This window comes from Camelus ferus, chromosome 3 (assembly GCF_009834535.1).
Source record: "Camelus ferus isolate YT-003-E chromosome 3, BCGSAC_Cfer_1.0, whole genome shotgun sequence".
NCBI lineage: Eukaryota > Metazoa > Chordata > Mammalia > Artiodactyla > Camelidae > Camelus > Camelus ferus.
In genome coordinates, this window is record NC_045698.1 from 115629453 (window position 1) to 115656125 (window position 26673).

The 26673-nt window shown below is 58.9% G+C and overlaps 3 protein-coding genes across 17 annotated transcripts; 2 read left to right on the forward strand and 1 right to left on the reverse strand.

Annotated features, from left to right (window-relative positions):
* Positions 1 to 456: 456 nt before the first annotated feature.
* MRPL55 (mitochondrial ribosomal protein L55) lies at positions 457 to 4437 on the reverse strand. 6 transcript variants are annotated; one of them, XM_032477300.1, is made up of 4 exons: positions 4162 to 4298; positions 3455 to 3542; positions 1116 to 1320; positions 457 to 689 (listed from the first exon to the last, which is right to left on the reverse strand). In XM_032477300.1, the coding sequence occupies exons 2-4, from the start codon at positions 3478 to 3480 to the stop codon at positions 537 to 539; spliced, it is 384 nt and encodes a 127-aa protein (XP_032333191.1). In that variant the 5' UTR covers positions 3481 to 3542; positions 4162 to 4298; the 3' UTR covers positions 457 to 536. The 6 variants fall into 6 exon arrangements, with proteins under 6 accessions (XP_032333191.1, XP_014410339.1, XP_006179497.1 ...); XM_014554853.2 differs by having other exon boundaries at positions 3455 to 3545; positions 4162 to 4283; XM_006179435.3 differs by lacking the exon at positions 4162 to 4298 and adding an exon at positions 4299 to 4437 and having other exon boundaries at positions 461 to 689; positions 3455 to 3545.
* A 56-nt stretch (positions 4438 to 4493) lies between these two features.
* GUK1 (guanylate kinase 1) lies at positions 4494 to 13835 on the forward strand. 6 transcript variants are annotated; one of them, XM_032477294.1, is made up of 9 exons: positions 4516 to 4649; positions 5116 to 5308; positions 10546 to 10659; positions 10842 to 10883; positions 11511 to 11607; positions 12801 to 12939; positions 13020 to 13104; positions 13288 to 13373; positions 13511 to 13833. In XM_032477294.1, exons 2-9 carry the CDS (start codon positions 5224 to 5226, stop codon positions 13544 to 13546), a joined length of 684 nt encoding a protein of 227 aa, XP_032333185.1. In that variant the 5' UTR covers positions 4516 to 4649; positions 5116 to 5223; the 3' UTR covers positions 13547 to 13833. The 6 variants fall into 6 exon arrangements, with proteins under 6 accessions (XP_032333186.1, XP_032333185.1, XP_032333188.1 ...); XM_032477297.1 differs by lacking the exon at positions 5116 to 5308 and adding an exon at positions 8787 to 8816 and having other exon boundaries at positions 4563 to 4649; XM_032477292.1 differs by lacking the exon at positions 5116 to 5308 and adding an exon at positions 9818 to 9923 and having other exon boundaries at positions 4574 to 4672.
* On the forward strand, positions 13697 to 24809 carry GJC2 (gap junction protein gamma 2). Of its 5 annotated transcripts, none has more exons than XM_032477279.1 (2): positions 13697 to 14046; positions 22485 to 24809. In XM_032477279.1, the coding sequence occupies exons 1-2, from the start codon at positions 13729 to 13731 to the stop codon at positions 23790 to 23792; spliced, it is 1626 nt and encodes a 541-aa protein (XP_032333170.1). In that variant the 5' UTR covers positions 13697 to 13728; the 3' UTR covers positions 23793 to 24809. The 5 variants fall into 5 exon arrangements, with proteins under 5 accessions (XP_032333170.1, XP_032333172.1, XP_032333171.1 ...); XM_032477281.1 differs by lacking the exon at positions 13697 to 14046 and adding an exon at positions 14058 to 14915 and having other exon boundaries at positions 22459 to 24809; XM_032477280.1 differs by lacking the exon at positions 13697 to 14046 and adding an exon at positions 14058 to 14915.
* Positions 24810 to 26673: the final 1864 nt, after the last annotated feature.

The following is a 26673-nucleotide window of genomic DNA, read 5'->3' on the forward strand; positions in this document are numbered from 1 at the left end:
CAGATTGTAACTTGAATGCACTACAGAACCTAGTGGAGTTAACAAAGGAGGCTGGCCACTGCTCTTGGCCTGCTGAACCAGGTAGGGCTGAGGGAGCCCTAGGAAGGGGCAGGGCAGACCAGCTGCAGGCTGGGTGCAGATATCCTTGGATCCTAGACACCCTATTCCTCCCCCTGCTCTTGGTGGCCACTGTGCTCCCCCAGGAGAGTTCCTAGTGTCCCTGAGGCTGAAGACAACACTAAGATCAAGGAGGCTCCAGGACCCAGAGGGACAGGCTCAGCAGTGGCAAGGCTTCCCTGCAGCAGGAGACACACCCGTAACCTTGATAATGTTGACAACTCACATGCCCTTTGGGCCTCATCCTAAAACTACAACTTGACCAAATTCTAAGCCCTTTAGTCAGCTCAGCTGCAGAGAAACCCTTTGGGCTGGGGCACATGAAAAGGGAAGACAAGGTAGAGACGACTTCATAAGCACATGATTTAAAGACACACGATTCTTCTCCCTCCACAGGCCAGAGCAGCTACCAGGCACCATCACTTTTTGGTCCAAAACTTCTTGTACTGCTCCACATCAAAGTCGTCACTGAGCTCTGGCTCCTCCTCCTTCTCCTCTCTGAGCTGGGCCTCTCGTTTCCGGAACCGTGCACGCCTCTCCTCTGGAGACAGAGAGTCCAGGTCCACAGGCATCTGCAGAGAGGAAGGTGTGTGTACACGGCTCAGGCAGAGGGGACCAGGACGTTCTCCTGGGTCGCCACTTCTCCTTGTTGTTCTCTACCACACAGTTTAGGTTTTATGTGTTCTGTTGGGTTTTCTCTCCCTTCAACGCTTTTATTCCTTAAAAAAAAGGAAAATGAAAAAAATCTTTTCCTGCTTGTTTTCCCAAGACTTGATCTTTTTAAAATACATACCTCATTGCTGCTTTCTTACCTTGGTGAGTGGAGTAAGCTCCAGGTCACCCTCCTTCTCCTCCTCAAACAATTCTGGTCCATGACTTGCCCTCCCTCCCCTGACCAGTTTTAGTAGGTTCTGAACCCACAAGCCCCTGGAGGTGCAGTTTCTACAGACTAGGTCCACTGAGACCTGCACCCCAGGGAGTGCTGGAACGAAACTTACTGTGAGCATCCGTCTCGGCTCCCTGTAGCGAATGTGGATGGTGGAGCCATCCTGCTTGACCAGGAGCACAGGGTAGAGGCGTGCGTAGGTCTGCCGGTGTACACGAGTGAGTGAGGCTCTGTTGCAGTCTGCCCGCCAGGAGGACACACAGAGCCAGCGGCGGCTCTCAAGGGTGGCCCCTGTCACCACACGCTGCCACAGCAGGCTGCAGACATACAAGCTCTGGTCAGTGGCTGGTGCTGGGACCAGAGCATTCATGTGGCCCAGCTCCTATGGGGGCCCACAGCAACCCACATCAGGGCAGGATGGGGTCAGAGCAGCTCCACTCGACATCCAGGAAGAGGCTGCAGAGGTGAGCCCACAAGGCTCTGAGATGGGTGAGGACAGAGTCTGCAGCCAGGATCCTGGCAGGTCTCTCTGGTGAGGCTTGGCCCCACAGCTATGGTACTGGACTACAGCACTGAGTGGAAAGCTGACTTCCAGGCGAATGCAAACCTGGTGCTGTGGACATTTGTGTCCACCTCTCCCCTCCCCACAAACCCCGGCCTCACTCATATGAAGCCTTAACCCCCAGTGAGATGATGTCAGGAGGTGGGACCTTTGGGTGGTGATTAGGGTTAGATGAGGTCATGAGAGTGAGGTGCCCAAAGTAGGACTGGTGCCGTTATAAGAGGAAGAGACCAGAGAGCTAACTCTCTCCTCCATATGAAGACACAACGAAAAGGCAGCCATATGTGAACCAGGAAGAGAGACTTCACCAGAACCCTGCTGGCACCTAATCTCAGACTTTCAGCCTTTAGAACTGTGAGAAATAAGCTGCCTGGTTTGGTGTTCTGCTAGGGCAGCCCAAGCAGACAGACACCTGGTCCACTTGGCTTCTGAATGCACACAGCAGAGCACATGACTCAAGGTGATAGGAAAGTGCCAGCCCCTGTTCTGACCTGCTCTACCCAGCCACATGACCCAACATTTGTCTCATTTGCTCGATTTCCCTATCCCAGCCTTGCCCCATGACCCCCAAAGTCTCTTCCAGCCTGGCTTTCATGCAAACTTGAATTTAGACCCCACAGGCTGTGCCTCAGTCCATCTGTTTCCCCACAGATTCGAGGAAGAATGTCTAAATGAGTGCCAGAATGTCCTGGAATTGTCAGGTACTCCAGAAGTGGCCTCATTCTCCCAGCATTCTTTGGAACACTTGTGGTGGACAGGCATCCTGATACTTGCCACGTGCCTTTTCCCAGCTCCCTCACTGCACCGGCAGTCACATCAACCCAGACCACACCAGCAGACTCCCATCTGGTCCCCATAACAATTCCAATTAGGTTTCCCTGCTCTGCGGGCAGTAGTTCAAAAACCCCAACATTCACATCACTTCAGTAGTTCCAACCAAACTTTCAGGACTTCTCTCTCCACAAAGCAGCCAGCACCAGCACACATGCCATGCACAGCCACAGTACGGCAGCCCCTGCTTTGGCTGTGGTTCCCACAACCCCCCTGCACTTCCCAGCTGACACCTCAGGCTGAGGGCCCATCTCCTTCACTAGTCTGATGGCCTGGAGTAAGAACTGCATCTTATTTGCTATGAAGTCCCAGACCCTGGTTGAGTGCTCAGTAAATTTTGGCAACATGAAACCAGTCCCTGCCTTTAGAAGTGCATGACTGGAGAAATGAGATGGTGGATGAGCTCCAGCACCAAAGGAACCTGCAGTCAGTTGGGCAGGGCCTGCACCTAAGCAGCACGAGGCAGCCCAGGGCACAGCCACTCCAGAGAACCCGATGTTGGTGACTCAGGAGACTTCTGGAAGAGGGGAAAAGAGTGGATGTTCTCCCAGAATAACAGCAGTTACAATTCCACCGTGAACCCTTCTCAGCACGAGGCCCCTCCACGGAACATTGCAGACAGAGTCCCCTCCCCATCTTCATACTAACCTACAGCTTCAGATGCCACATCCCTCTCCCTAGATTCTGCACAAACAGTTCAAGACTTGCATCCTTTCTCTCCTCCCACAAGGGGTGGGAGGAACAGGTAGATGGGGAGGCAGTTCTGGTGGGAAGAGCAGGAAAGCCATGGTATCCTCCAGGACCCAGAGCCTAGCTGGGCTGCAGGCTCTGAATAGGACAGTGACCACCATCACATGTTTGGTGCTACGTACTCACAAGTCACTTCTGTTTTTCTCTCAACACTGTTGAGGTGCTCACACATATGTACTTGTATGTATTCTCCAGATACACTGCCTCTGGAGGCTCTCCTGAGGCAGCACAGCCTAAGGCTCTTGAGTGAGCATTCTCTGGGTGGCCCCATTACAGCAGTCCCAAGAGGCCTGGAAGTCCACGCTTACCCCAGCAAGCTGCCCATGACCGCCATCCCTCCTGAGAACCCCTGCAGCTCGTGAAGGCCCAGAGTCAGTCAATGGTCCAGTGTGGAACCTGCTGGGCAAAGCAATAAAAGATCTTTTTAAAAGGCAGGCTTCTCCACCTCATTGAACCTCACCAAATCCCAGACAGAACAAAGCTGTCTCCAAGAGACATACCAGTTCAGTGCCAGTCTCTCCCAATAACCTATCAGGGCTTCAGCCCTGATTTGGCATTAGCATCACCTGTGGACTATTTCTGACCCGCAGATGCCCCTGTCCTACTCCCGAAGACTCTGACTCAGTAAGTCTGAAGCAGGACCCGGGCCCATTCTCGTGGGTTGCAGAGTCAGGAAAACCACTCTGAAGATGGAGTACAATGTAAAAAGTGAAGCCTGGCTCATACTTTGTTTTCCAAGGTCATTTCACTCTCACAAAATCCAGCGAAATTAGGATTACGAAAGGGGAGCTGGTGCTTGCTTACTAACCCCTGACTCCCAGGAAAGCGTCTGTGCTGTTTTCCGCGGTGACAAACCAGTTGTTTCAAATACCAAATACTTGAGATCCCGGTCATTAAACAGCCCTCCCGGCCGCGACCGGCAAATTTGCCTTGCTGTCCCCTGTCAGGGCAGGGCATCTGAGGGCCTTCCTCCGCCTTAGCAGGTGACTCGGCAGGAAATCGAAATGCTATATACCTCGAAAGCTGATGCCTGCCCATCCTCTCACCCTCGGGGGCCTGCGGTTTGCCGCTGGGCCCGGACCCTCCCTTGGGGGGAAGCCCTCCACGCCCGCGCGACGCAGCTCCTTTCCGGCACCAGTTTGCCACCCTTACTGCCTTCGGAGCGGCCTCCAGGACCAGCAGCCGAGCTGCTTCCGGCCAAGTGGGTGCGGTACTAGCCAGGGCCCCGCACACGGTCACGGCCAACTAAACTTTCGGTCCTCCTACGGCGGCGCCGTGACGTCATCCACCGGCGCAGCGTCGTGCGGTGATGACCTATACGCCCTCTGGCAGACGCAGGGCCGACGCCGCGCGGACGTACTTCCTGAGGGGCGGGGAGAGGCCGGCGCGGCGCGGCGCGGCGCTGTGACGTAGGTCCCCGCGGGCGGTGGAGGCGGCCCCTCATGCTGCGGCGCCCGCTGGCCGGGCTGGCGGCAGCCGCCCTGGGCCGGGTATCCTCGGACGGTGAGTGGCATCCCCTCACAGAGGTGCGGAGGTCCCGGCCCGCGCAGGCCCGGGGAGGGCCTTCCTGGGACGTCCGGCCCCGGGCTTGCATTTTGCAGGCTGAATCTGAGGCGGAGAGGTGGGGGCTGCCGCTGCTCGCGCGTGTGGCGCCGCCCGAGCCTTTGCTGAGCCGGGTGTCGTGCACCTGCCTCAGGGACTCGTGGGGCTGTGCTCGTGCATTCGGTCACGTCGCCAGCCACCGAAACTGCCCTCGGCGGCCCTCAGTTGTTCCCAGAGCTCCGTCCCAGGGCGAGCAAAGCGGGGTGGACATGGATAGAGTAGTGTGTCTTTTCATGGAGGCAAATTGACTCCATTTGAAGGGTTGCCCTTCGTTTTTGAATGTATCCTGAGTGTCTCTGTGTTAGAATTGCCTTTGGCAGTTATTATTTTTACTTAGACAAATTAAACGCTGCTTCTCCTGTGTCAGTCCTCCAAATGTAGGAGGAATTTCTTCTGGCACGGGAAGCTCCAGACAGCTTGTAAAACCCCTGCAGCCTGAGGACTTCATGCTGGATGCCATTGTGGACCCTGCAGGATGCTGAGGGGCAGAGAGGGGAAGCAGCCTGACACCCTCCCCAAGGTGGACCACACAGCAGAGCCGAAAACCCCAGGAGATCAAGGTTCTGGAGGCCTTTAGGTGGCCCTTGGAATGGCAGAGTCCCTGAAGTCCCTACCAGCTCCCCTGGCCTGTAGAAATGTGTGGTCTACTGTGAGCTCAAGGGGAGCAGCAGAGATAACAGTTGGGGAAGCCTCTTGGTGGTCCAGTTCTGGTGCTGTGTTCGGTTCCCACCACATTTTGCAAACCCAGGGGGCCCTAGGTGGGCGGAGCTGACTGCTCCAAGGACTCCCAGCTAGAATGTCCCCCCGGGGACTGCTGCAGATTCCTGGCCTGCCCCACAGCTCAGCGCTGCTGGACGTTGCAGGTGTGGGTGCTCCACGCAGGAGCCGGTTATTAGTGGCAGGCTTTCCTGACTGGTGGGCATGGTAGTTGTGGTTCCCCTTCCCTCAGGATAAGACACCTCAAGCCTAGGTTGCTGGAGCTGCCCATCTATTGTTCTTAGACATGCTTTTGGGAGCAGTGAGAGGGAGTGAGCCTCCTTCACCCAGGTGCTGGTTTGGGGAGGGACAGTGAGGTGTGCCCCCTCACCTGTTATAACTGCTTTCTGATTGGGGGTGGGGTGGAAGCTGAGGTGATGGTTGGCCAGTGTAGGTTGGGTCCCACAGGGCCAGGATGTGCTTCTCATGGTCAGCCTTGAATGAGTCCCCTGTGAGCACACCTTGGCAACACACCTGTCCGAACTGTTGGGCTAATTGATAGCCTTCAAAGTCCAAGGACCCCCATTTCTGGGCTCTCAGATAAAGCACATTCTTTCCTGGGTGTGTTTTCCCTAACCAATACCCCCAAGTAATGCCCACCTTATCAGAGTCAAACCCCACCACCCTTCATGGACCCTAAACCTCTTACCTCACCTACAGCCAAAGACTTGTGCACAAGCCTTCAGGACCAACCTTATAAAAGACCAACAACCAGACCTCGGCGCTCGTGCAGGCACCCCTCACCTGTGTGGCCGTCTGTTGCCTGTGACAGTGAACCCTAATAAACTCCTTTCTGTTCTTATACTTTATATCTCTAAATTCTTTCACCAACCCATGTCGCTATGTCACTGGCTCACTGACTGGCTGCCCTGTTGTGTCACACAACATGAATGTGGGCTTCTCTGGGCTTTTCTGTTACTCTTAGATCTCCCAGACCACAACTGGTGAAGGACCCAGGAAAACCTTCACCTTCACCACCAGGAGGGATCTGGGGTGGGTGTGGCTTCCTGTCTTAGCATTGACAGAAATTTCCTGCCACAGGAGCCCCAGCTCTCCCCTCTTCTTGTGATAACTGCACACACTTGCCAGCACACACCAGGCCACTCTTTATCCAGGTTGGTGCCACACCTCTGATAAGTGCAGTTTGCCCAGGCTTTCCTTTAGATTCTAGGAACACGTTGACCCAGTCATTGACCTTTAAGATCAACGGTTTCTTTGAGTAGCAGATTCTGGGAGTTCAAAAGTACATTTTTCCTCATCCATACCCAAGCTTTTTAAAAAAAATACCTGAACTGTTAATCTACATGTTTTGCATCACGTTTAGCATAGCCCAAGAAACACATTCAGAGGATTTGAGGAAGCGCAGGAAGGAAGAGGGTTTTATGATGTGGTTGCGGGGCGAAGGAGGTGACCACAGTCCTCCAGGAGGAAAGGGAAAGCACTGAATGTTGTGGGGTTTGGCGGGCTGACGCACAGGCAGTGAAAGAATTTACCAAGGACAGGATGAAAATAGAAAAGGCATTTAATAGGTGCGCTTCCATAGACAACAGTGGGCCACCAGACAAGAGATGCCTGTGTGAGCTCTGTAAGCCACTGAGGTCTTTTATTATGGCGGATTACATCAGGTGCCAGAGGGTCACAAGGCGTGTGATCGGCTTGTGCACAAGTCTCTCATTGGTTGATGTTGAGATAATAGGGAAAGTGAAGGTCGGGAAAGGGTAGGGCTACATGACTCCAGTATGGGGCTGTGACCAGTTCTGGTGGCATTGCATGGGCCTCGGAACAGAAATCTGCCAAATGTCTGTGGACTCTACACAAAGGGTGAACTGCTGGAGCACTGGTGTGGGGACAGGTGCCCTGAAGTTGGGCTCTGGTCCCTGACTGAACCCATGTACCAGGCCTCTGTTTCCCCTGGTCCCTCCCTGACTTTTTATGTGCTAAGCCTCGGCTTCCTCTGGGTCCCTCTCTGATCCTGTGTGTGCTGGTTCCTGGCTGACGCTGGGTGTGCCTGGCTGTGGTTTCCCCTCCGTGAGAGTGAATCCTGCCCCACCCAGAAAGGCCTGGGCTTCTTCCTGCTGCATGGTTTGTTTGCCCTAGAGCCCTTTCTCTCTCCTGCTCCCTCTGCCTTCCAATGGGACTTGAGTGAAGATCTCGTGTAGAACTGAATCCTGCTTCTTCTCCTCGAAGGAAAGAGACCCAGATGCAGCTGTGTAGTGCCATGACATGCTCAAGTCTTCCACAGTGTGGCTTCTAGCCAACGCTTCTGAGGGCCAAGCTTCCTCTCAGGGAAGGCACGGTCCTCACCCCACTGTGGGAAGAGGACGTGAGAAGGAAATCACTGGCTGCTTTGTTGCTGTCCCACATCAAGCCAGGTTCTTGAAGGTTAAGTGGCTTCTTAAGGTCACTGGGCCAGGACATGTCCCACACACAGAGCACCTGGGACCTAGGCCAGGGTGGTTCTCCTGTCCCACACTGCCTGTTTGGGGGCTGGAGCATGACCAGCCCTCTGACCCAGATGCTCAGGGTTCCTGATACAGTGTAGAGAGCCAGGTGGAAACCAGTGTTTTGAGGTGAGATAACGAGTAAGACTTGTGCTCAGCATGCCCTGTGAGGGTGTCAGGCCCTGGGACTTCCTTGTGTAGTTTTGCAGTGTCTAGTTGTTAGAGCTTATGACTACAACATCTGGTCATGGCTGTGGGCACGGAGAAGAGGGCAGGAACTGCTAGGGAAGCATTTAGTGGCCTGTGTGCCAGTCTGGAAGTACAGGGCAGGTCAACACCATGCATCCTCTTGGTCTTGCTGGCAAGTTTACAGTTAGGAGCTTCAGGGTGCCCATGGGGATGTGGGATGTGAGGGTGGGACACCTGCCCAAGTTGGGCACGTGGCAAAAGAGCAGAATGCTCCTGAGGGGCTTCTTCATAGGCAGGATGGGTCCTCCCCTCCATAGAGGTGGTTGCCCCAAGTTGGGTCCAGAAGGTGCCAACTGCATCCACTGGGTTGAGGATTTGTTGCTGTAAGTGAGGCCCAGGTAGGCTTTCTGGTCCTTCTCTCTGAGCATTGCCATGTGTCCACTTGGTGTTGCTTGCCCTTGCCCTGGAGAAACTCACATTCTTGTGGCACTGACATGCTGCCTGGTCCTAGGCAGACCTAAGTGGCTGAACGACCATAGCTGCCCTGCATGCAAGGTGGGGAGGGACATGTATACAGTGGTAACCCAGCACAGTCCAGAGGCCAGGTAATGTGGTAGGCAGATCACAGCCTTCACAGCCTTTCTCTTTCCAGGGCCCCTCTAGGAGCAGCATCCTTGCTCAGGTACTTGGTGGCCCCCAGCCTCTCCTCTGCCCTCCTGTGCCCCTCTACCCCCCCACCCCCGCAACAGCTCTCCCCATCCTTGGTCGCTCAGCATCTAGAAAGTCAGGGCAGACCCAGGGGAGTGGGCTGGGCTGCCCATGAGACATCCATTCTGCAAAGGAAGGGACTTTGTGAAGGGCAACAGCGAGGGAGAGATGAGACCTCTCCGTGCACCAGGCCTTAGGGGAGGGAGGGGGCTGCGCTCTGCTGTGCAGTCACCAGCAGTGGGCTTGGAGTCGGACGTACACACGTGTGGGCATGTGTGTGGTGGCACACGTGTCTGGGTAGGAAAGTTCGGACACCAGAAAAGAACTGGGTATCTAGTGGGACAGACTGTTCCTCAATGAAAATGACGTACTGTTGTAATAGGAAACTTCAAGAGGCAAAGGAGCTAAGAATTGGTCACTTAGAGATGGCAGAGTATGGATGAATTCTTCTGGGTCTCTTTCTATTATCTCTGTTCAGCAGTGGATCGTGTTTCCCACTTTTTCTGTAGGCATTTGCATATGGCGTGATGGTCCCAGAATAGCGGTGCTTTAGCCAGATTACCCAGGTTGGCCTACATTGTGGATTAAGAAAGCAGTGCCCACCTGGGGCCCTGCTGGAAAGCTGCCCGGGCTGGGTGTCCCTCAGCAGAGCGGTCTGCCCCTCCTAGGCCTCACTGCTGGTCTGCTGGCCACCGACTGCTCCTTGGGGACTTCCACACCTTACCAGGCAGCCCACAGACACAGCCCTGCAGGGCCAGGCCAGCTCACCACATGCCCTCCCGGAGTCTCCCGCTGCCTATCTCCCAGCTCCCCTGCTCAGTGTCCACCTCAGTCCCCATCTTCTGAGGCTCCCGAAGCACCTGACCTTCCTCGGCGCGTCTTGCTCACGTGGCTGGGTGGGGAGGGGTGCCTCTCTGGGGTGAGGAGCAGCCTTTTCCCTCCGCGCTGAGCAGGTGGTGCTGGCTGCGCTGGCAGGGATTTAGTGCTCGGAGGGTGAGGCACAGGCAGGGATTACCAGTCTCCAGCCAGCTCATCCAGAGCAGCCCCAGGCTGAGTACGGAGGCTGCACCCCACCCAGAAGGTAGGTCCTGTGTGAAGGGTGTTGGGGTGGTCCAACAAGCACAGAGCTGGCTAAGCTGATGCCCCCCAGAGCTCCCCAATTCTTCCTACCCTCGGTGTTCTCGCGTGGCAGGTGCATGAGCCCTGTGCTGTGAGCTGGGAGGGTGGCCCCCACTGCTCTCCTACTGGCTTCATGAGACTCAAGTATCAGAGAGGTAGGTCAGGAACCTGGTCCCTCGAAGTCAGCCCCTCACTTTTCAATGGAAGTTTCCAGAACAGGGCTTGGGTTCTACTGACCTTGACCAAGGGCACCTCTGGGGCTTGGTGCCAGGAGATGCAGGAATGGGGACCCAGACATGCCCCTCCCAGGAGCCAAAGTCCAGGCTCCTTGAGGTGCAGAGTAGGAGGGGACGGCTGGGGCGGCCGCATGCTTGTGGTTAGTGCATGTGTTACCAGGTAGCCCGCCCCAAAGGAAGGCACGGCTGGAGCTTGAGCATGGCTCTGAGTGACTGCCCGCAGCTCTGCCCAATTCCTGGGGTGAATTAACTTGGGGCAGAGATGGGGGCACTGTAGTCACCTCACCCACTTCCATAGGAAGCAGGTCCCTCAGGCCCTGCTGATTATTTGTCCCCCGTCACCTATAGGGATGTCAGGACCAAGGCCTGTTGTCCTGAGCGGACCCTCGGGGGCTGGGAAGAGCACCCTACTGAAGAGACTACTGCAGGAACATGGCAGCATCTTCGGCTTCAGCGTGTCTCGTGAGGCCCCAGGGGAGGTGGGGGAGGGTCTCAAGGATGCTGGGGGCAGGGACCCCTGCTGACATGCCCTGGAGCCCCCCCCACGCCCCCAGAAGGGTGGAGCCAGGCCCTGTGGGAAGGCCCAGGGGATGGGATGCATGGGGCTCCAGGTGTCCAGGTCAGTCACAGGTATTTGTTCCCAGACACCACGAGGAACCCGAGGCCAGGAGAGGAGAACGGCAAAGGTGAGCTCAGCCAGCCGGCCTCAGTGCTCCAGCCCTGTGCTGGAGCAGCCCTCCGCCTGTCGTGATACATGAGGCCTCCCTCTCCCCATCTGCTGTGTGGGTCCCTCTTCTGGGCAGGGTGGGCATAATTAGGAACCAGGCATCATGGTGCATGCTGGTGCCCAGTGTCCACATGAGAGGCTGGGTGGGGGCCCTGGTCCTGGCATGAGGCAGCTGAGGGGCCCCTTTCCTCAGTGTGTGCTGCCCATGCTGTGTGGTTGAGATCATAGCCGTGCACCATGTAGGGCTCTCTGGCATCGTGAGCATTTTCTATAGTTTTAGTAGGGCTTCTATGCCTACCTGACACATAGCATGGAAGTCCACCCCAGCCTCCCCTGCTGAAGCTGGCAGTCTCCAGTCTCCCCCTCCCAAACTCCCCTGCAGTCGCCGGTGGTCTCCAGGCCCTCCTCGGTGGGGACAGTGTGAAAAATGGCCCCTGCCCATCTGTCTCCCCCTCAGACATCTCCCTGCCCCCGTGGCCTGAGCAGCCTTCATTGTGGATGAACAGACAGGGATAGACAGGCCCAGAAGGGGAGAAGCTGGTAACCTGGCTGTGGTCATACTTGGACAGCTCCTCCTCCTTTGCAGATTACTACTTTGTGACCAGGGAGGTGATGCAGCGGGACATTGCTGCTGGAGACTTCATCGAGCATGCCGAGTTTTCAGGGAACTTGTATGGGACCAGGTGGGCCATGCTTGGGGCCCTCCCTTCATCCAATTCTCTCAAGGACCTGGAATGGGTGGCCCAAGCAGGGGGTTTCTCTTTGTGGCCCCCCCAGGCAGCGAGTCTACCCTTGGCTGGGCCCCTGGTTGGGGTTTTCTCTGCGGGCTATCTATCTGGGCAGTTGGGGCAAGGGACCTAACCCCCAAGGGTCAAGATGAGGCAGCAGTCAGGGCTCTTCAGGCCACTCCCTCCTGGCCCAGCCCTACCTGGCCTGCTGTGGGAACCATGGGCCGCTCAAGGGACTGGTATGTAGTGAGAACTCAGGGAACCTGGGTCTCACAGGTCTGCAGGTTTCACTGTGGCCCCCTCCCCTGCAACCAGTGGGGCAGCCTGGGAGGGTCCCTGGGGCAACAGAAGCTGCCCCCCTCCTCAACCAGAGCAGGGTCCATGGTGGCTCTTCCCATACGGCTTGTGAGGCTTGGGAGCAGTGTCTTGACACAGGCAGGCAGGCCCAGACATGCCTTTGTGCACAGCCTGTCCCTGAGCCACCTGGCTGGGTGAGGCAGGGACCCCACAAGACCCATTGTGCTCTGCTTCCAGGTGCAGGTGGAAAGAATGGTCGGTCCCAGAGTGGGGTTGTTTGGCCACTGTTGGGACACTCAGTGCCCACTGAGAGGTAGTTCCCCCAGTGGAGAGCATGTGGTACATGGTGACCCCAGGGTGAGGGGCCAGGGCCTACAAAGGACGGCCAGGGGATGAGGAAGCCCAACGGGGTGTTGAGTAGTGCTGTGGGGGCCCTGGGCCAAGGCATCCCTGCCTGAGCAGGGCTCCAGTCTGCAGGACATGAGAGAGGTGGCCATCCTTGTCCCTGAGGTCAGGATCCAGAGGGTATTGTCTTCTAGGGGCATGATTGGTGGGTTGGACTGATAGAGGTGATGGAGTGGTGTGGCCTGGGGGCAGGTGCCAGGAGGAGAGGCCCTGGGCCAGGGTCTGCAGGGCTACCTACTCCCACTCCTGGACCAGCAGAGGGCCCCCATGTGCAAGGGTTGCTCAGGGAGTGCCTCCAGAAAGGGGAGCAGATGCCAGGGTTAGGCTGGGCAGACAGGCTCAGAGCAGAGGATGGGCAGTGATGGTCCCACTGAGGCTCTTTGAGGCTGTAGGGGCTACTGGAGCCCGGGGAGGCCCCAGCTGAGCAGCACCCCCTCATCCCCCAGCAAAGCGGCCGTGCGGGCCGTCCAGGCCATGAACCGCATCTGCGTGCTGGACGTGGATCTGCAGGGCGTGCGCAACATTAAGAAGACTGATCTGCAGCCAATCTACATCTGTGTGCAGCCACCCTCGCTGGATGTCTTGGTGAGGGCCGAGAAAGGAGGGGGAGGGGGGTGAGGCGGCCCCAGAAGCTTTGACCTTCTGACCTTTGTGCTTCATCTCAGGAGCAGCGGCTGCGGCAGCGGAACACAGAGACGGAGGAGAGCCTGGCCAAGCGCTTAGCTGCCGCCCGGGCTGACATGGAGAGCAGTGAGTGTGGGCGCCTACCACTGGTGTCCCCTGCACTCTCCCCAAGCCCCACAGTAGGCCAGTCCCACCCACTAAGGGGCAGAGGAGGACTGGAGCCAGCACCCAGCACTGTGGTCCCCATGAAGAGTCCCCAGACCCTTCCTCTGTCACCAGAGCTTCCGCTGACCCTGCCCCCACCCCCAGGCAAGGAGCCCGGCCTGTTTGACCTGATCATCGTCAACGACAATCTGGACAAGGCCTACTGGGCCCTGAAGGAGGCGCTCTCCGAGGTGGGCTGGGGTGGGGCTGGGGCCTCAGACCTCTGTCTGGCAAATGGGGAAAGCAGGCTGGGACAGGTGATATGGTGGCCCCAGGCCAGGCGAGACCCTCTTCCTCTCCCTAGCCCCGCTTTTTCTCTCCCCAACAGGAAATAAAGAAGGCTCAAGCAGCTGGTCACCCCTGAGAAGGCCCACCGGCTACGTCCTCCCAGTGGGGGCCTAGGGCCTGACACCCACCCTCAGTGGGTCAGGGTCTCCCAGCAGTGGCTCTGCTCACCTCAGCTGCCACCCAGGGGTCGGGGTGCTGCTCTTCTTCCCTCACCCCTCCACTGCAGCAGGAGGACCTTCTCTCTCACTCCTACCCCCCATGCCCATTTCTAGGCTCCCTCCCTGCCCTGCCCCGCTCCATCACCACCCTCCCTCCTATGGACGCTGGGCCAACATCCAAATAAAGAACTGCTGGATTAGAGTGTCCTGGAGCCCATGGATCGTGACCCTGGGCGGGTGGAGCCGCAGTGCACCCCACCACTCCAGACCCCACTCTAGATGGACAGCCCCCAGCGGGCTTCGGGCAGCAGCATCCTTCTGGCATCTGCTGCTCGGGGCTGCTGGCTCCAGCGAGGGCTGCTGGCTCCAACGAGGGCTGCTCCCAAGCTACACACTGCTTCCCCAAGTGTCCCTCCAGGTGGGTGTAGGGACCCTCTTGGGGGTGGGTGGTGCTGCTAGGCCTCATCTCTACTGTCTCTTTGAGGTGCCATTGAGCCTGAGGACAGAAGGTCCTAGGGGCTTGTCCTGCTCGAACCATTCCTTCTCCTGGTCCCTGAGCTGGGCCAGGAGTGGCAAAGGGACAGAGGCTGCAGACCAAGGCTGGACCTCTGTGTCTGGGGGCCTTGTGCCTGGCCCACTGAGCCTGACCAGCCCTAATGGTCCTGGAGAGGCCAGTGTTGGGGGCCTCTGTTGGGGTTCCAGGCTCTCTAGAGTCTCAGAAGATGCCTCCAGAAGCCGCTGGTCTCAAGTCAGGGTAGCCATGGTATACTGGGCACAGGAGACACACAGTTGCCTGAGCCCTGGCCCATGCTCAGGCCATGCTCCTGTGGTAGAACCCAGACAGATGGTAAATGCAGACCTGGAGGAGGCAGGGAGCGCAGGCAAAAGTAGTCAGAAAGGCCAGACTCCACCCAAAAGCCCAGATACACAGCGGAGGGCAGGCGAGAGCTGGGCCTGGACACTAGATGGTGGGCAGGGGGTGCTGGGCAGCCCCCCAGGCCTGAGGGCAAGTGAGATGGAGCTGGGCTGCCTCCTGACCTGCTGTGCAGCCTGGGAGAGGCCAGTTCCCTCTCTGGGACCCGTCCAGCCCCAGGGACAATCAGGGATTCAGACCTCAAGCCTCAGGGGGAACAATGGAGCCGTTGAAGGCCCTCCCCCCGCATTGTGCTTGGTAGTGAGAGGTGGCCCTGGGTCAGTCTGGCTGGGTTCGCACTCTCAGGAGGGCTGGTGTCCAGCCAGCCATCAGGTAGAAGAGCTCAGAAGGCCTTGTTTCCTGGCCTGGGAAAGGTAGGTTGCCCACCAGGGGACCAGGCGTAGGGTTCCCTTTGGGGCTGAGTAACAGCGTCCTCACTCAGCCCAAGGTCTCAGGGGCCTGTAATCACCTCTTGAAATAGCCAACCCCAGGAGACAATAGGTGCTGGGCCCAGCTGGGTGGCCTTCTGGGGGTCTCTCCATCTCAGGCCCACTGCCCTCACAGGGCCTGACTGGGTGGTGGTTCCGGTGCAACAAGACTTGAGTGTAGGGGGAGGTGGAAGCAGAAATCTGGACCCCCCCAACCACAGGGGCTGCTCAGGCTAGCTGAGGAGCAAGGACGGAAGAGGGGTGGGCCCTGAGCAGCTGGGACCCTTCAGGCCATGTGGGACTGGCTAGCTCCTGCCAGCTAGGCAGCTGCAGTGTGTCCAGAGGCTGGGGCCTTGGGCTCTTCAGCTTTTTGGGGAGGCTGGGGAGCCTTTCCGATAAGCTGTGGTCAGTACACCTGCCCTCCGTCCGCAGCACTCCTGGTCTGGCCTTGGTGTGGCCCGGGGCACCTTTCATTAAAATCCTTGTGGGCGTCTCCTAGGTCCTGGGTCCTCAGATCTAGGTCCTGGAGGTTAGCAGAGAGCAAAACAGTCTCCTGTTCTCCAGGAGCGGCCCCTGTTGCGCCACAGATGTGAGTGAGTTGTCTGGATGGGGACTGCATGCAGGGTGGCTGGGCAAGGATGGGGAGCGGGCTGGGGGAGGTGGCCTGGGCAGGGGTTCCAACAAGGGGCAGTACGGCTGAGGGGTAGCAGCCGGCCCTGGGTTGTGCTCCGTTGTCGGGGGAGCAGGTAGGCTCAGCAGGTGTCCAGGGCAGGGTAGGGGTATGTAGGGAGGAGAAAGTGACACTGCTGCTTGTTGAGAAAGGTAGCAGAGTGCAGGCCGCAGGGGCCATCGCATGGGCATTTTCGGCAGCATCGGGGAGGAGGGTTTAGGAGGGGTCGCAAGTGTGGGCATCCCGTGCCGTCTGAGGGACACAGCGTCCTGGCCCTGGGCCAGCAATGCCTGGAGCGATCCCAGAGAGGGCACCAAGCTTGCGGAGGGTTTCTGGTTTGGCCTCACTCCCTTGCTTCTCCTAGCACATCCCACCCCAGCCCACCCCCAAAAGCCCAGGGCCCTTCAGCTCAGGCCTCCCTGCAGGCGGCAGCTCCAGCCTGGCTGCAGGAGCAGTCCAGGCCACGCCACCATGACTCACTCCCCAAGCCTGGCCTCACCACACCCTCCACCCCTGCAGGAGGCCCCTCACTTCCCAGCTTCCAGGCTGGAGTGGAGCAGAGAAGGGCCTCCTGATCCTCAGCAGACCCAGAGTGCCATGGCCACCTGCACCTCCAGAGGCCCTGGGAGGGAGCAGGAGCCTCCCGCCGCAGGTTTACAACCATCCTCTCCCCACAGCTCCCAGCAGGGCCCTGTTCCCTCTGGCATCCGATCATCCCCCTGGCATTTGCTGAGCACTTGTGTGATGAGGGACGCTGAGCATGCAGTGGGAGCACCTCACTCTCCTGGCCATGGAGGACGCTTCCCAGAGGAAGGCCATTGGAGTGGTCCAAGGCAGGAGCGGGTGCATGTGTGTGCGTGAGTGTGAGAGGATGAGGCGGATGGGTGTGCAGGTGTGCAGGGGTGTGTGTGTGTGTGCGGATGGGTGTGCAGGTGTGTGTGTGTGTGAGAGAGAGAGAGAGAGAGAGTCAGTCCAGACATGGGTGAAGCCAGCTCTGAGGTGGGCAGGAGCAGGTCAGGAAGTCCCTGAAGACCCGTGAGGATGGGGATTTTGTTCTGAGAGCCCCAAGCTTCCTGCGACCAACCCACTGGAGCCTGCAGCCCCACCTTGGACTGCCTACAGGAGGGAACATGGGGATAGAGGACTAGAAGGGGAGCCTGGCCGTTAGCCGGTGTGCCATCTGCATGGGAGGCTGTGTGCACTGGTGTTGCTGGGGAGGGTGGCAGATGGATGTGGCAGAGGGTCCCTAGGCTTGGAGTCTGCGTCCTGGGCACTCCAGGGTCGGGGTGAACACCTCTGACTGGCCAGGGGTTCCAGGCAGAACACAACTGGGGCATCCAGGACAGGGGCCCAGAGAGGGAAGGAAGTGGAAGACCACTGCACAGGACCACTGCAGAGTTGACAAGGGCGAGACCTCGTGGGCACCCTCAGGCTAGGCAGTGAGGGGGGCCTGGGGCCTGAGCAAGGGCAGGTGCTGCGGCCCCTCCCTCTGAGTGAGCGCTGCCCCCTACAGGGCACTTTGGTGGGTGGTGAGCAAGTAGCAGAAGGGAGACCTTAACCTTGGAGCTCAGGGAGGTGGATGGGGTGTAGGAGCAGGCCCTGGTCTCTGAGCTAAGGCCTCAGTCTCCCGGGGCTGAGCCCGCCTTGAGCTACTTGTGGGTGCTCATATGTAGAGGAGGGACCACCCGGTGCCAGGTGCATGCAAGGTTCCTGAGTCCTCAGGGAGGGGAAGAGGCTGCCTGAGATGCTGAGGTTCCCAGAGAAGGGTGTCACCAGCCAGCTTGGCCAGCTGAGCACTTCCAGGGGCTGTGGGTCCTGTCCTGCCTGGCAGCCACACCTTAGCCAAAGGAAGTCCACCCACCCTGAGAGGGGCATGTGGGAGGAAGCCGGGCCAGGGTTGGGAAGGAAATGGCTGGGCAGGCCCTGGCCTCACTGTACTGCAGGAGGAGACCCTGGGCCATCTCTGCTCCCAGTGCCCACACCCCCACACCCAGGACCTTTGTTCAGACCCAGGGGTGAAAGGGACTTGAAGACGGGGGGAGCCCAGCTGCCCACCCCTGTGTCAGCACCGGTTGTGGAGGGCCCAGCTCACCCCAGGACAGATCATCCTGATGCCCGCTAGAGCCTACGCTGTCTGCCTGCCACCCTCCCCCCAGTAGGGTGACTTCTTGGGCGACTCTTGGCAGAGATGACCCCAGCCCCTGTTGTGGGGAGCCCTCCCCTGCACACTGGCCAGTCACCTTCCCTCACCAGATCCCACACCTTCTACTGACTACTCCCAGGCCTACCGCCTCGTAGACCTTGACACCCAGGGACACCTTGGCCCCTTACCCCCAACCCCGCCCTGGATCCCAATTGAGTGGTCCCCACCCACACTTGCTCTAACACGTAGCTTTGGGTGAGGTTTCCTCTGAATGAAGGTCCCTGCAAATGCCAGGGCCTTGTTCCCTGAGGGGCCAGCACCCCTCACACTTTCCCCTCCTGCTGGTTCAGCCTAGGGCCTAGCCCCCACTGGCTACCTCCTCCCAGCAGCGCTGGACAGCCATGGGCCTAGACTTTGCTTCCCACTGCAGCACCTCCGCATCGGGGTCCTTCTTGCATCCCACAACTCCAGGACAGGTCACCAATGTCCCTGCTCCGTGCTTGAATCCTCCAGACAGAGAAATGCGTTCCAGTTGCGGACAAGACAGGCAGAAGGAACTTGGGAGTGATGGGTTAGGAGAACATTTTTAATAAGGTTTTTATTTTATAACACCTGTGATTTACAGAGAAGCTGTGAAGAGCCCAGGAAGAGTGCTCACTTGCCCCCACACGCAGTTCCCGCATAGCATGCTTGTCACAATCAGTGCATCAGTGTCGATACGTTGTCATTAACCAGTGACCACTCTGCCCTCAGATTCTTCACTCTTCACCTGTGTCCTGCTTTTCTGGGGTCCCCTTGGGGAGGGTGACTGACCTTACATCTCCTTGGCCTCCCTTGGGGATGACCCCCTCAGATTCCCTTGTTTCTGACGCCCTTGGTGGTTTGAAGGTCAGGTAGTTTGTAAAAGCCCCTCTTGGAACTTGTCTCACTGTGTCTCATGATCACCTGGGGTGAGGGTTTGGGAAGAAGGCCTCAGGGGCAGCAAGGTGCGGCTGTCAACTTGGCCCCTCACTGTGGGTGGGGATCTCGGCGGCCGCTTGCCTGAGGTGACGCCTGCTGGGTTGCCCCGCCCCCCTCCCTCCTCCTTGCCATGCTCTCTGGAAGCACACCCTCCTTGAGGTCACAGTGGCTACGTGAGTTACTTAGAATTTCTTCTCCACTTACAGTCACTCTATCATTTGCATCAGTAGGAACTCATTTATTTATTACCGTGGGCTATAATCTGTGAGCTAATCTGTAATTGGTACTTTACTTCCTCTACTGCCAAAATGATCCAGCTTCAGACACCCGGAGCGCCTTCCCTCATTTGCCACGTTGTGTCCCTTTGACTCGCCTCTGTCAGTGTCAGTGAGTGAGAGAGTGTGTGTGTGAGAGAGAGAGAGAGCACTTCCTTCCTCTCTGGCACCAAGAGATGCTCCTGGCGTGTTTCCTGCCGCAGCCCTGGAACCAGCTGTTTCTCCACAAGCCTAGGTCCCTTTACTGGAGAGCGGGACCAAGGTGTGTTCATGGCTATGGGGTGTTTTTCCTTTTAGGCCCTTTCAGCCAACAGGCAAGGGGCTACAAACCCGTGTGCACGCACGTGTGTATAACTCTAGGAAACCATCTGTGTCCATATTGAGCTGATGATGAGTTCAGACCCACGTCTCCAACACTAACCCATGACCAGTTGAACATTCCAGCCCCCTCCGTGGCTCAGTCCGCGTGCACGGAGAGTAGAGAACGCACAGGGGGGTGGTGGGCTGGTCTCAGGGGCTGCCCCGTGAAGGGACAGGACGAGGGGGCGGGTGGAGCGGGGGTCTGGGTGGGGCGTGGACATTGTAGGGCCGGCAGAGCAGAAGCGCTCGCAGGGGTGCGTTCCTCCTGCGTAGGAGCGAAACAGGGGTGTTGGTGCGCTGGCGCCAGGTGCGCTTTGCATTTTACTTCAAAGTCCGGCGGAGTCTCAAGAACACGGGTGGACGGGCTTCCTCAGGTGCCCGGCAGAAGCGAGGCAGGCCCAGGGAGCGGCGGGGCCCCGCGGGGTCTGGTTCAAGGTTCCTGCTGATGGAGCGGAGCGGGTGCTGGGCAGAGAGCGCTCGAGGATAAGTCCATCTGAGATGGAAGCTGCTTTGGAGGGAGGTTTTTGGGTCTGGTCCTCTGGGGTTTGCTGCACCTGCCGGAATCCACGTGCTGATGTGAAGCTGACAACTGGCACAAGAGGTCTGGATTTGGGGGTCCCTGTGCATGGCACTAAGATCAGGGCCTGGGCTCTTCCAGGCCGAAAGTGGTCAGTCAGTGCGAGCCCCCAGACCACAGAATGATCCGGCCGTGACTGCGCGTGTGACCCAGGACCTGCACACACGTGTTCATAGCACGCAGGCATCGGCGCTTGGTCTGAAGAGCCAATTGCCTCTGCCCCGCACCCAGAGGTTGCCAGAGCTCCCCCACTGGCACTCGGGGAAGGAAGAGAGGAGGTTTGCTCCCTCCCGTTTCCTACTCCCCAGGCTGTCCCCCTCAGCTGACAGCAGGCAGGGCCCTCACCCTCTTTTCTCCACAATTCGTCTCTTGGGGGTGTGCTCTAACTGCACCCAGGCCAGCCCCCTTGGGCAAAGTGCCACCCCTCACCCCAGGGCGGCGTCCTCCCAGCGCCATGCTAGAGCTGGTCTCAGAGCCCCGCCACCGCGCGTCTCCCCAAGTTGGTCATGGGTCTGGTGGGAGGATTTTACACCACAGGAATCGGTAAACACTGCACCGAGGCTTTCCCACTGAGATTCAGCTGTGGAATACTAACCACACGTGAAAGGTCAAGCCTGCCCTGGCACCCTCGCCTTCCCTTCCATTTTTCCTCTAGGATCTGTTTTGGAGGGGAGAGAAGTGGGGGGAGGGTGGGGTTGCTCTGCCATCCCTTTTCTGGGTTCTTGCCTGGTGGGACTGTGGGCCTCGGCCTCCTGTGGTGTGGAACTGTAGAGGTCAGGAATGGGGAGAGATCCTGGAAGAGAGTTCAGGTTAGAGCTGAGGAAAAAGCCAGCCTAGGACACAGGACCCTTGTGCTCTTCCCCCGTTGAAGCAGAGGGATATCAAAGATGGCCCTGGAGGGCTGACTAGGCATGTGCCAGTCTGTGTACCTGTGTGTGTGCATGTGCGCAAGTGCATCACACACGCAAGTATGCACATGCATGTCTGAGTGAACTGTGTGCGTGTGCATCTGTGAGTGTTGTGGCTCTGAGAGGGGCACTGCACACAGATGTGAGGAAGTAGGGTCACTTCCCCAGGAACCCTGGCTGCCCCCTCATCCTGCCCCCCGCCCAAGAGCCCAGCTGCATAAAGAGGGCCTGAATCCCTGAATGCCCCTACTGTTCCATCCCACACCTGCCCACACTGCCTCCCAGGCCTGTTCCAGAAGGAGGGAGCCAACAGCATCAGGTACTCAGGGGTCTCCTGCCCCCAAACTCAAACTATCCAGAAGCTGGTACTGGTGTTCACCGTGGAAAAGAGAGGGTGGGTGTTGGGAGGCTGCAGCCCCCTGCCTAGAGTCACAGAGGTACAGGGGCATGTGGTCCTGCCCACAGAGCCCCTTCTAGGCACAGGTCCACTCAGGGGTAGCTGATCTAGAAGGGGCACTGGTCTGGGACATGGTAAGCAGCCAGGTGGCTCTGAGTGTCACAGGTCCCCAAGTGTGGTTGCACATGTGCCTTACGGCCCCCAATCAGGATGTGCATAGGACACAGGAGTGCTGGGACAAGAGGGAGGAGCAGCCTGGAGGGTAGGGCCTCAGCCCCTGGTACAACTGGACCTGCAGGAGGTTCTCAGAGGAGCATGGCAGTGATCCTTTGTGGAGGCGGAGGGACCAGAGCCCCTGTGCAAGGTTTGGGGGAAGGGTAGGGGGAGGGACCGGTCCTGGGAAGCCTGGAGCTGATAGAGCTGAGGGTTACAAGGGGCTGGAGGCTGACAGGGCCGTGGGGTCTGGGGACTGATGGGGTTAGCTCCAGGAGCTAGGAGGCTGGAGGCTGAGGGCCACTGGGACTAGGGGCCTGGGAAACCATGGGCCACCGGGGGACTGGCGTGGTTGAAGAGCTGGGGGGACAGGCAGGCTGGGGACTCAGCCCCTGGTGGGCTCCTAGCCTGCCCGAAACAGGTCTCCATGGGACTCCTTCCAGCGACCTGGGTGCTGAGAGGTGGGGGCAGGCATCTGAGCTGAGGCTGAGCAGCCCCCACACTCTAATACTCTGAGTGAAACTCAGTTTCCCCATTTGTCCTACAAAGGCAGCTCACCCTGCTGGCCTCCTGCAGTTCTCAGGGCCTGGGGTGGGGTCCCCAGAGGTTGGGGAAGGAGTGCAGCTGGCACAGGACTAGGGGAGGGCAGGAGAGACTGGCACTGCTCTGGGCTGCAGGGACCTGGGGTCGGGTCTTGGTGGGAGATGGGGCGTGTGCTCAGCCAAAGCAAGGTGTCCTGTCATCTGTCCTTTTAGTGCCTGTCTTCTGCCTGCAGAGGCCCAGGCCTCTCCCTGTATCCATCTCAGGGCAGAGACTTTGGGTGGGGGTGGCGCTCCTGAAGCGGCTGTTCCTTGGGGCGAAAGATGTGTGTTCCAGAGGGGACCCTGGCTCCAGGTGCCGCTGTCCAACCCCTGCCAGGGGTTGAGCTCCCCATAGCCTGTGTATCTTACCGTCCCTGCCCCGTACCTCCTTGACCTTTGCCCCAGGTTGAGCTCCTGCTCGTGGCCTGCAGGTCCCGTCCCCCGTCCCTATGACCAACATGAGCTGGAGCTTCCTGACACGGCTGCTGGAAGAGATCCACAACCACTCCACGTTCGTGGGCAAGGTATGGCTCACGGTGCTGGTGGTCTTCCGCATCGTGCTCACGGCCGTGGGCGGCGAGTCCATCTACTCCGATGAACAGACCAAGTTCACGTGCAACACGCGGCAGCCAGGCTGCGACAACGTCTGCTACGATGCCTTCGCACCCCTGTCCCACGTGCGCTTCTGGGTTTTCCAAATAGTGGTCATCTCCACGCCCTCTGTCATGTACCTGGGCTATGCGGTGCACCGCCTGGCCCGCGCCTCTCAGGACGAGCGCCGCCGCGCCTCTCGCCGCCGCCCGAGCCGTCGAGTGCCCCGCACACCACTGCCATTGCCCCCGCCGCCCCATCCGGGCTGGCCTGATCCCGCTGACCTGGGTGAGGAGGAGCCCATGCTGGGCCTGGGCGAAGAGGATGAGGAGCCAGGGGCGGGTGAGGGCCTGGGTGAGGAAGACGAGGCTGAGGACGGGGGTACAGCCAAGGGCGCTGGAGGGGACACAAAGGCGGCAGGGGCCCCGGGCCCAGCAGGGCAGCATGACGGGCGGCGTCGCATCCAGCGCGAGGGACTGATGCGCGTGTACGTGGCCCAGCTGGTGGCGCGGGCTGCCTTCGAGGTGGCCTTCCTGGTGGGCCAGTACCTGCTGTATGGCTTCGAGGTGCGGCCCTTCTTCGCATGCAGCCGCCAGCCCTGCCCGCACGTGGTCGACTGCTTCGTGTCACGGCCCACCGAGAAGACGGTCTTCCTGCTGGTCATGTACGTGGTCAGCTGCCTCTGCCTGCTCCTCAATCTCTGCGAGATGGCGCACCTGGGCCTGGGCAGCGCGCAGGACGCTGTGCGCGGCCGGCGACCCCCGCCCACCACCCCCGGCCCGGCCCCGCGCCAGCCGCCCTGCGCGCTCCCCGCCGCGCCCTCGGGCCTGGCCTGCCCGCCTGACTACAGCCTGGTGGTGCGCGCAGCCGAGCGCGCACGCGCCCACGACCAGGACCTGGCCAGCCTGGCGCTGCAGGCGCTGCAGGACCGGCGCGCGCTCGGGGACCTCGACGGCCCACCCGGCCCCGCCCTTTCAGCTGCCGCCCAGGAACCCCCTAGGGCCGGCGCGCCCGCCTCCGGGTCCGGCAGTGCCACCTCCGGAGGCACGGCTGGGGGCCAGGGCCGGCCAGGCGCCAAACCCAGGGTGGGCTCAGAGAAGGGCAGTGCGAGCAGCAGCAGGGAGGGTAAGACCACCGTGTGGATCTGAGGCCCCGTCCTGGCTGCTCTCCCTCCTCCCGCCACACCAGGGACGGGGGTGAGGTGCTCTAGGGGAAGGATGTGGGCTGGACACCTAAGGGGCAGAACACCTACCTTCCTCCTCCTCAGCTGGCTGTCCCTCACCTCGTGACAGGGTGGGGGGTGGGGTGGGGGCGTGGGTACCAGCCTGCCCTGCATCACTGTGCTTCTGCACCTGAGCCTCATCTCCATCTAGGGTCAGGTGGGACAGGCAGGCCTGGAAACCATGAAGGGTCCCCAGCTTTGATCCATAAACCCTGACAGGTGAATGGGACTGTGGCTGGGGCATTGCCTCCCACCCACCACCCCAGGGCCACCCAGCTGGCCACCTCAGGACAAAAATGTTGGCCAGGTGGGAGCTCTGCCCCCTCCACCCCTGCTTCCCTTCAGCAGCCCATGTGTGACTGCCAGGGGTGCCTGGCCTGTGTATAGGAGAGTGCCGTGCTTGTCCCCACTCCCTGCCCAGCAAATGGGGCTCCTTTCCTAGAAACCACGCTCCTCTAGCCCACTTTCTGCTTCTTGCAGAGCTGGAAGAAATGCCAGGTCTTTCTTGTACAGAAAGGAAAACAGAGAGCAGGGTAGGCAGAGGCCCCTGGGCCCAGCCCAGGTCTACACTGCCTCCTGCCTCATCTGCACTAAGCCCCAGAACATGAGCTGCCAGGTGGGGCTGCACCCTGCTTCCTGCTCCCTGCCCACACAGATTTGGGGCTCAGGCCCTGGAGGGTGTGGATGGGACCATGCCCTCTCCAGCTTCTGCACTGGCCTGGCGTGGCCCCTTCCTCTGGGACATACTTGAAGTTCCGAAAAGACATTGGCCCCCTCGCCACGCTGACAAACAGGATGGTGGTCAGAGGCTGCGGCTTTGGCCATGCTGGGGGAAGGGGTTCTGAGGCTCCCACCACAGCCCCTCTGCCCTCTAGCCCCATCTCCAATTCAGACACAGCCTCTAAAACAAAGAGAGTAAAATAAAACTAACTTTTGTTTACAACCGTGTGTGTGTGTGAATGTGTGTGCATGCATGTCTGTGTGTGGAGTGTGCACACATGTGTGAGGGCACACACAGACGTGTCTATGTGTCCACTGCTGGCCCCTAGGGACACATAGCTCAGCTCTAGGATGGGTGGGAGGGGAAACCATTCTGCAGGGACCATCCGGGAGCAAGGTCCAGGATGAGGCCCTGCAGCTCCTTGGAAACAGTCGGTGTCACTCTGTGCCAGGCACTGGCTTGGCCCAGCCGGGAGAGGCACGGCTGAGTACACAGATGGTGAGAACAAAGAACACGGCCAGGCTTGTGTGCTTAGAGCCCAAGGAGGTAGGTAGCTCAAAGGAGAGAGGGGCAGTCCTGTCTCAGGCCCGGGCATATCCAGACGCTGGCCAGAGCCTGCAGCGATAGCTTTGGTGAGGGGCAGAGACCAGCACAGTAAGGGAAGCAGCTGCTGCCAGCAAGGAGCCACTTCGCTCTAGACTTGGGTGACCCCAGCTTTCTCCCAGCCCCCATCAGGCCCAAGGCAGGCCCTGACAGCTTCTCCAGACTGCAAACCCTCTCTCTTTGGGGTCCCAGGGCCAAGCTCCAAGCCTTACATGAACCCCAACCCAGCCTGCCTCTGGTGAGATGCCAAATGCAGGCTGAGTCCCTTTCCTTTTTCGGGTCTGACTGGCTGATCCTGGATTCCAGGGGAGCTCCACCTCTAAGGTGAGCCCCAGACCCAGGTGATCCCTGCCCCCAGGTAAGCCCCACCCCCATAAAGTCCTGGATGTCAATGCTGGAGGCAGGGCCACAGAGGGTAAACCAATCCAGATCCAGAGCAGGGACCTACCACTCACCTCCCCAAGAGACCAAAGTCCATGGAACTGGCAACTCTGAATTTGGGTTATGCTGCTGGCAGTGTCGTCGTGAGGAAGACTGGGTCTCTGAGGCAGGGAACATGCTGTCCAGCCATGCCCCGCTCCCAGCAGTGTGAATGGGGACACTGAGCAGCAGAGATGCTGAAAGACATCTACAAGACACACTGTTGGCTGGCTCCTCTGCAGCCTCCCTGCAGCCTGCCCCCGGCCATGTCCCTGAGGCCAGCCTCCTACAGCCAAGTGTCCTCTCAGTGGAGGCCCCGGAGGACAAGGCCCTCAGGGGACACAAGTGGACATTCCAGGTGGGGAACAGTGGGAGACTTCAGTGTTCAGAATCACCGTAATGGCTGGAGAGGGCCGGTGAGGAAGGCAAGTGTTTACTCCCAGCCAAGCCCAGAGGTTGTTCTCAATCTGGAAGTTAGTGCTCCATGTCTTGGGGCCACAATGCACCCTTGGTTACAGGGCCCCACAAGGGCTAGGAGGTAGGGCATGGACCCTCGGCATCTGCCTGAAAAGAAGCCTTGAAACCAGCAGACAGGGAGGCCCCAGACAAGTTTGTGTTTGGAGAAATACATTCTATATTTCACTGTGATAGTGTCCAGGGAAGCCTCCTCCCAGCCATGGAGAGGGAGCTTTAGGTCAAGGTCAAGGTGTCAGGACCTCATTCTCCGGACCCTTCTTGAACAAAGATCTTTAGGGTCACACCCTCCCTAACTCAGGCTGGGGCCCTGGTGTAGCTGCAGCCTGGGAGTGTCTGGTGAGGCCGGGGCTGGCTCAAAGATTTCCTCGCTCACCAAGCTAAGGGTCCACAGTGGGGTCTCTCTGTTACAGGCTCTTTCCAGATTCTTAGAAAACAATATCAAAGAAATGAATGTCACTTCCACAAGACTTGTAGGCAAACAAAGCTTTTTATTAAAAGAGATAGTTTGTTCATAAGGGAGAAAGCAGGAAAAAAAAGTGCCCGCTTTCCAAGCAGAAGCTCTCTGAGTAGAAGGGGGAAGTTGCTT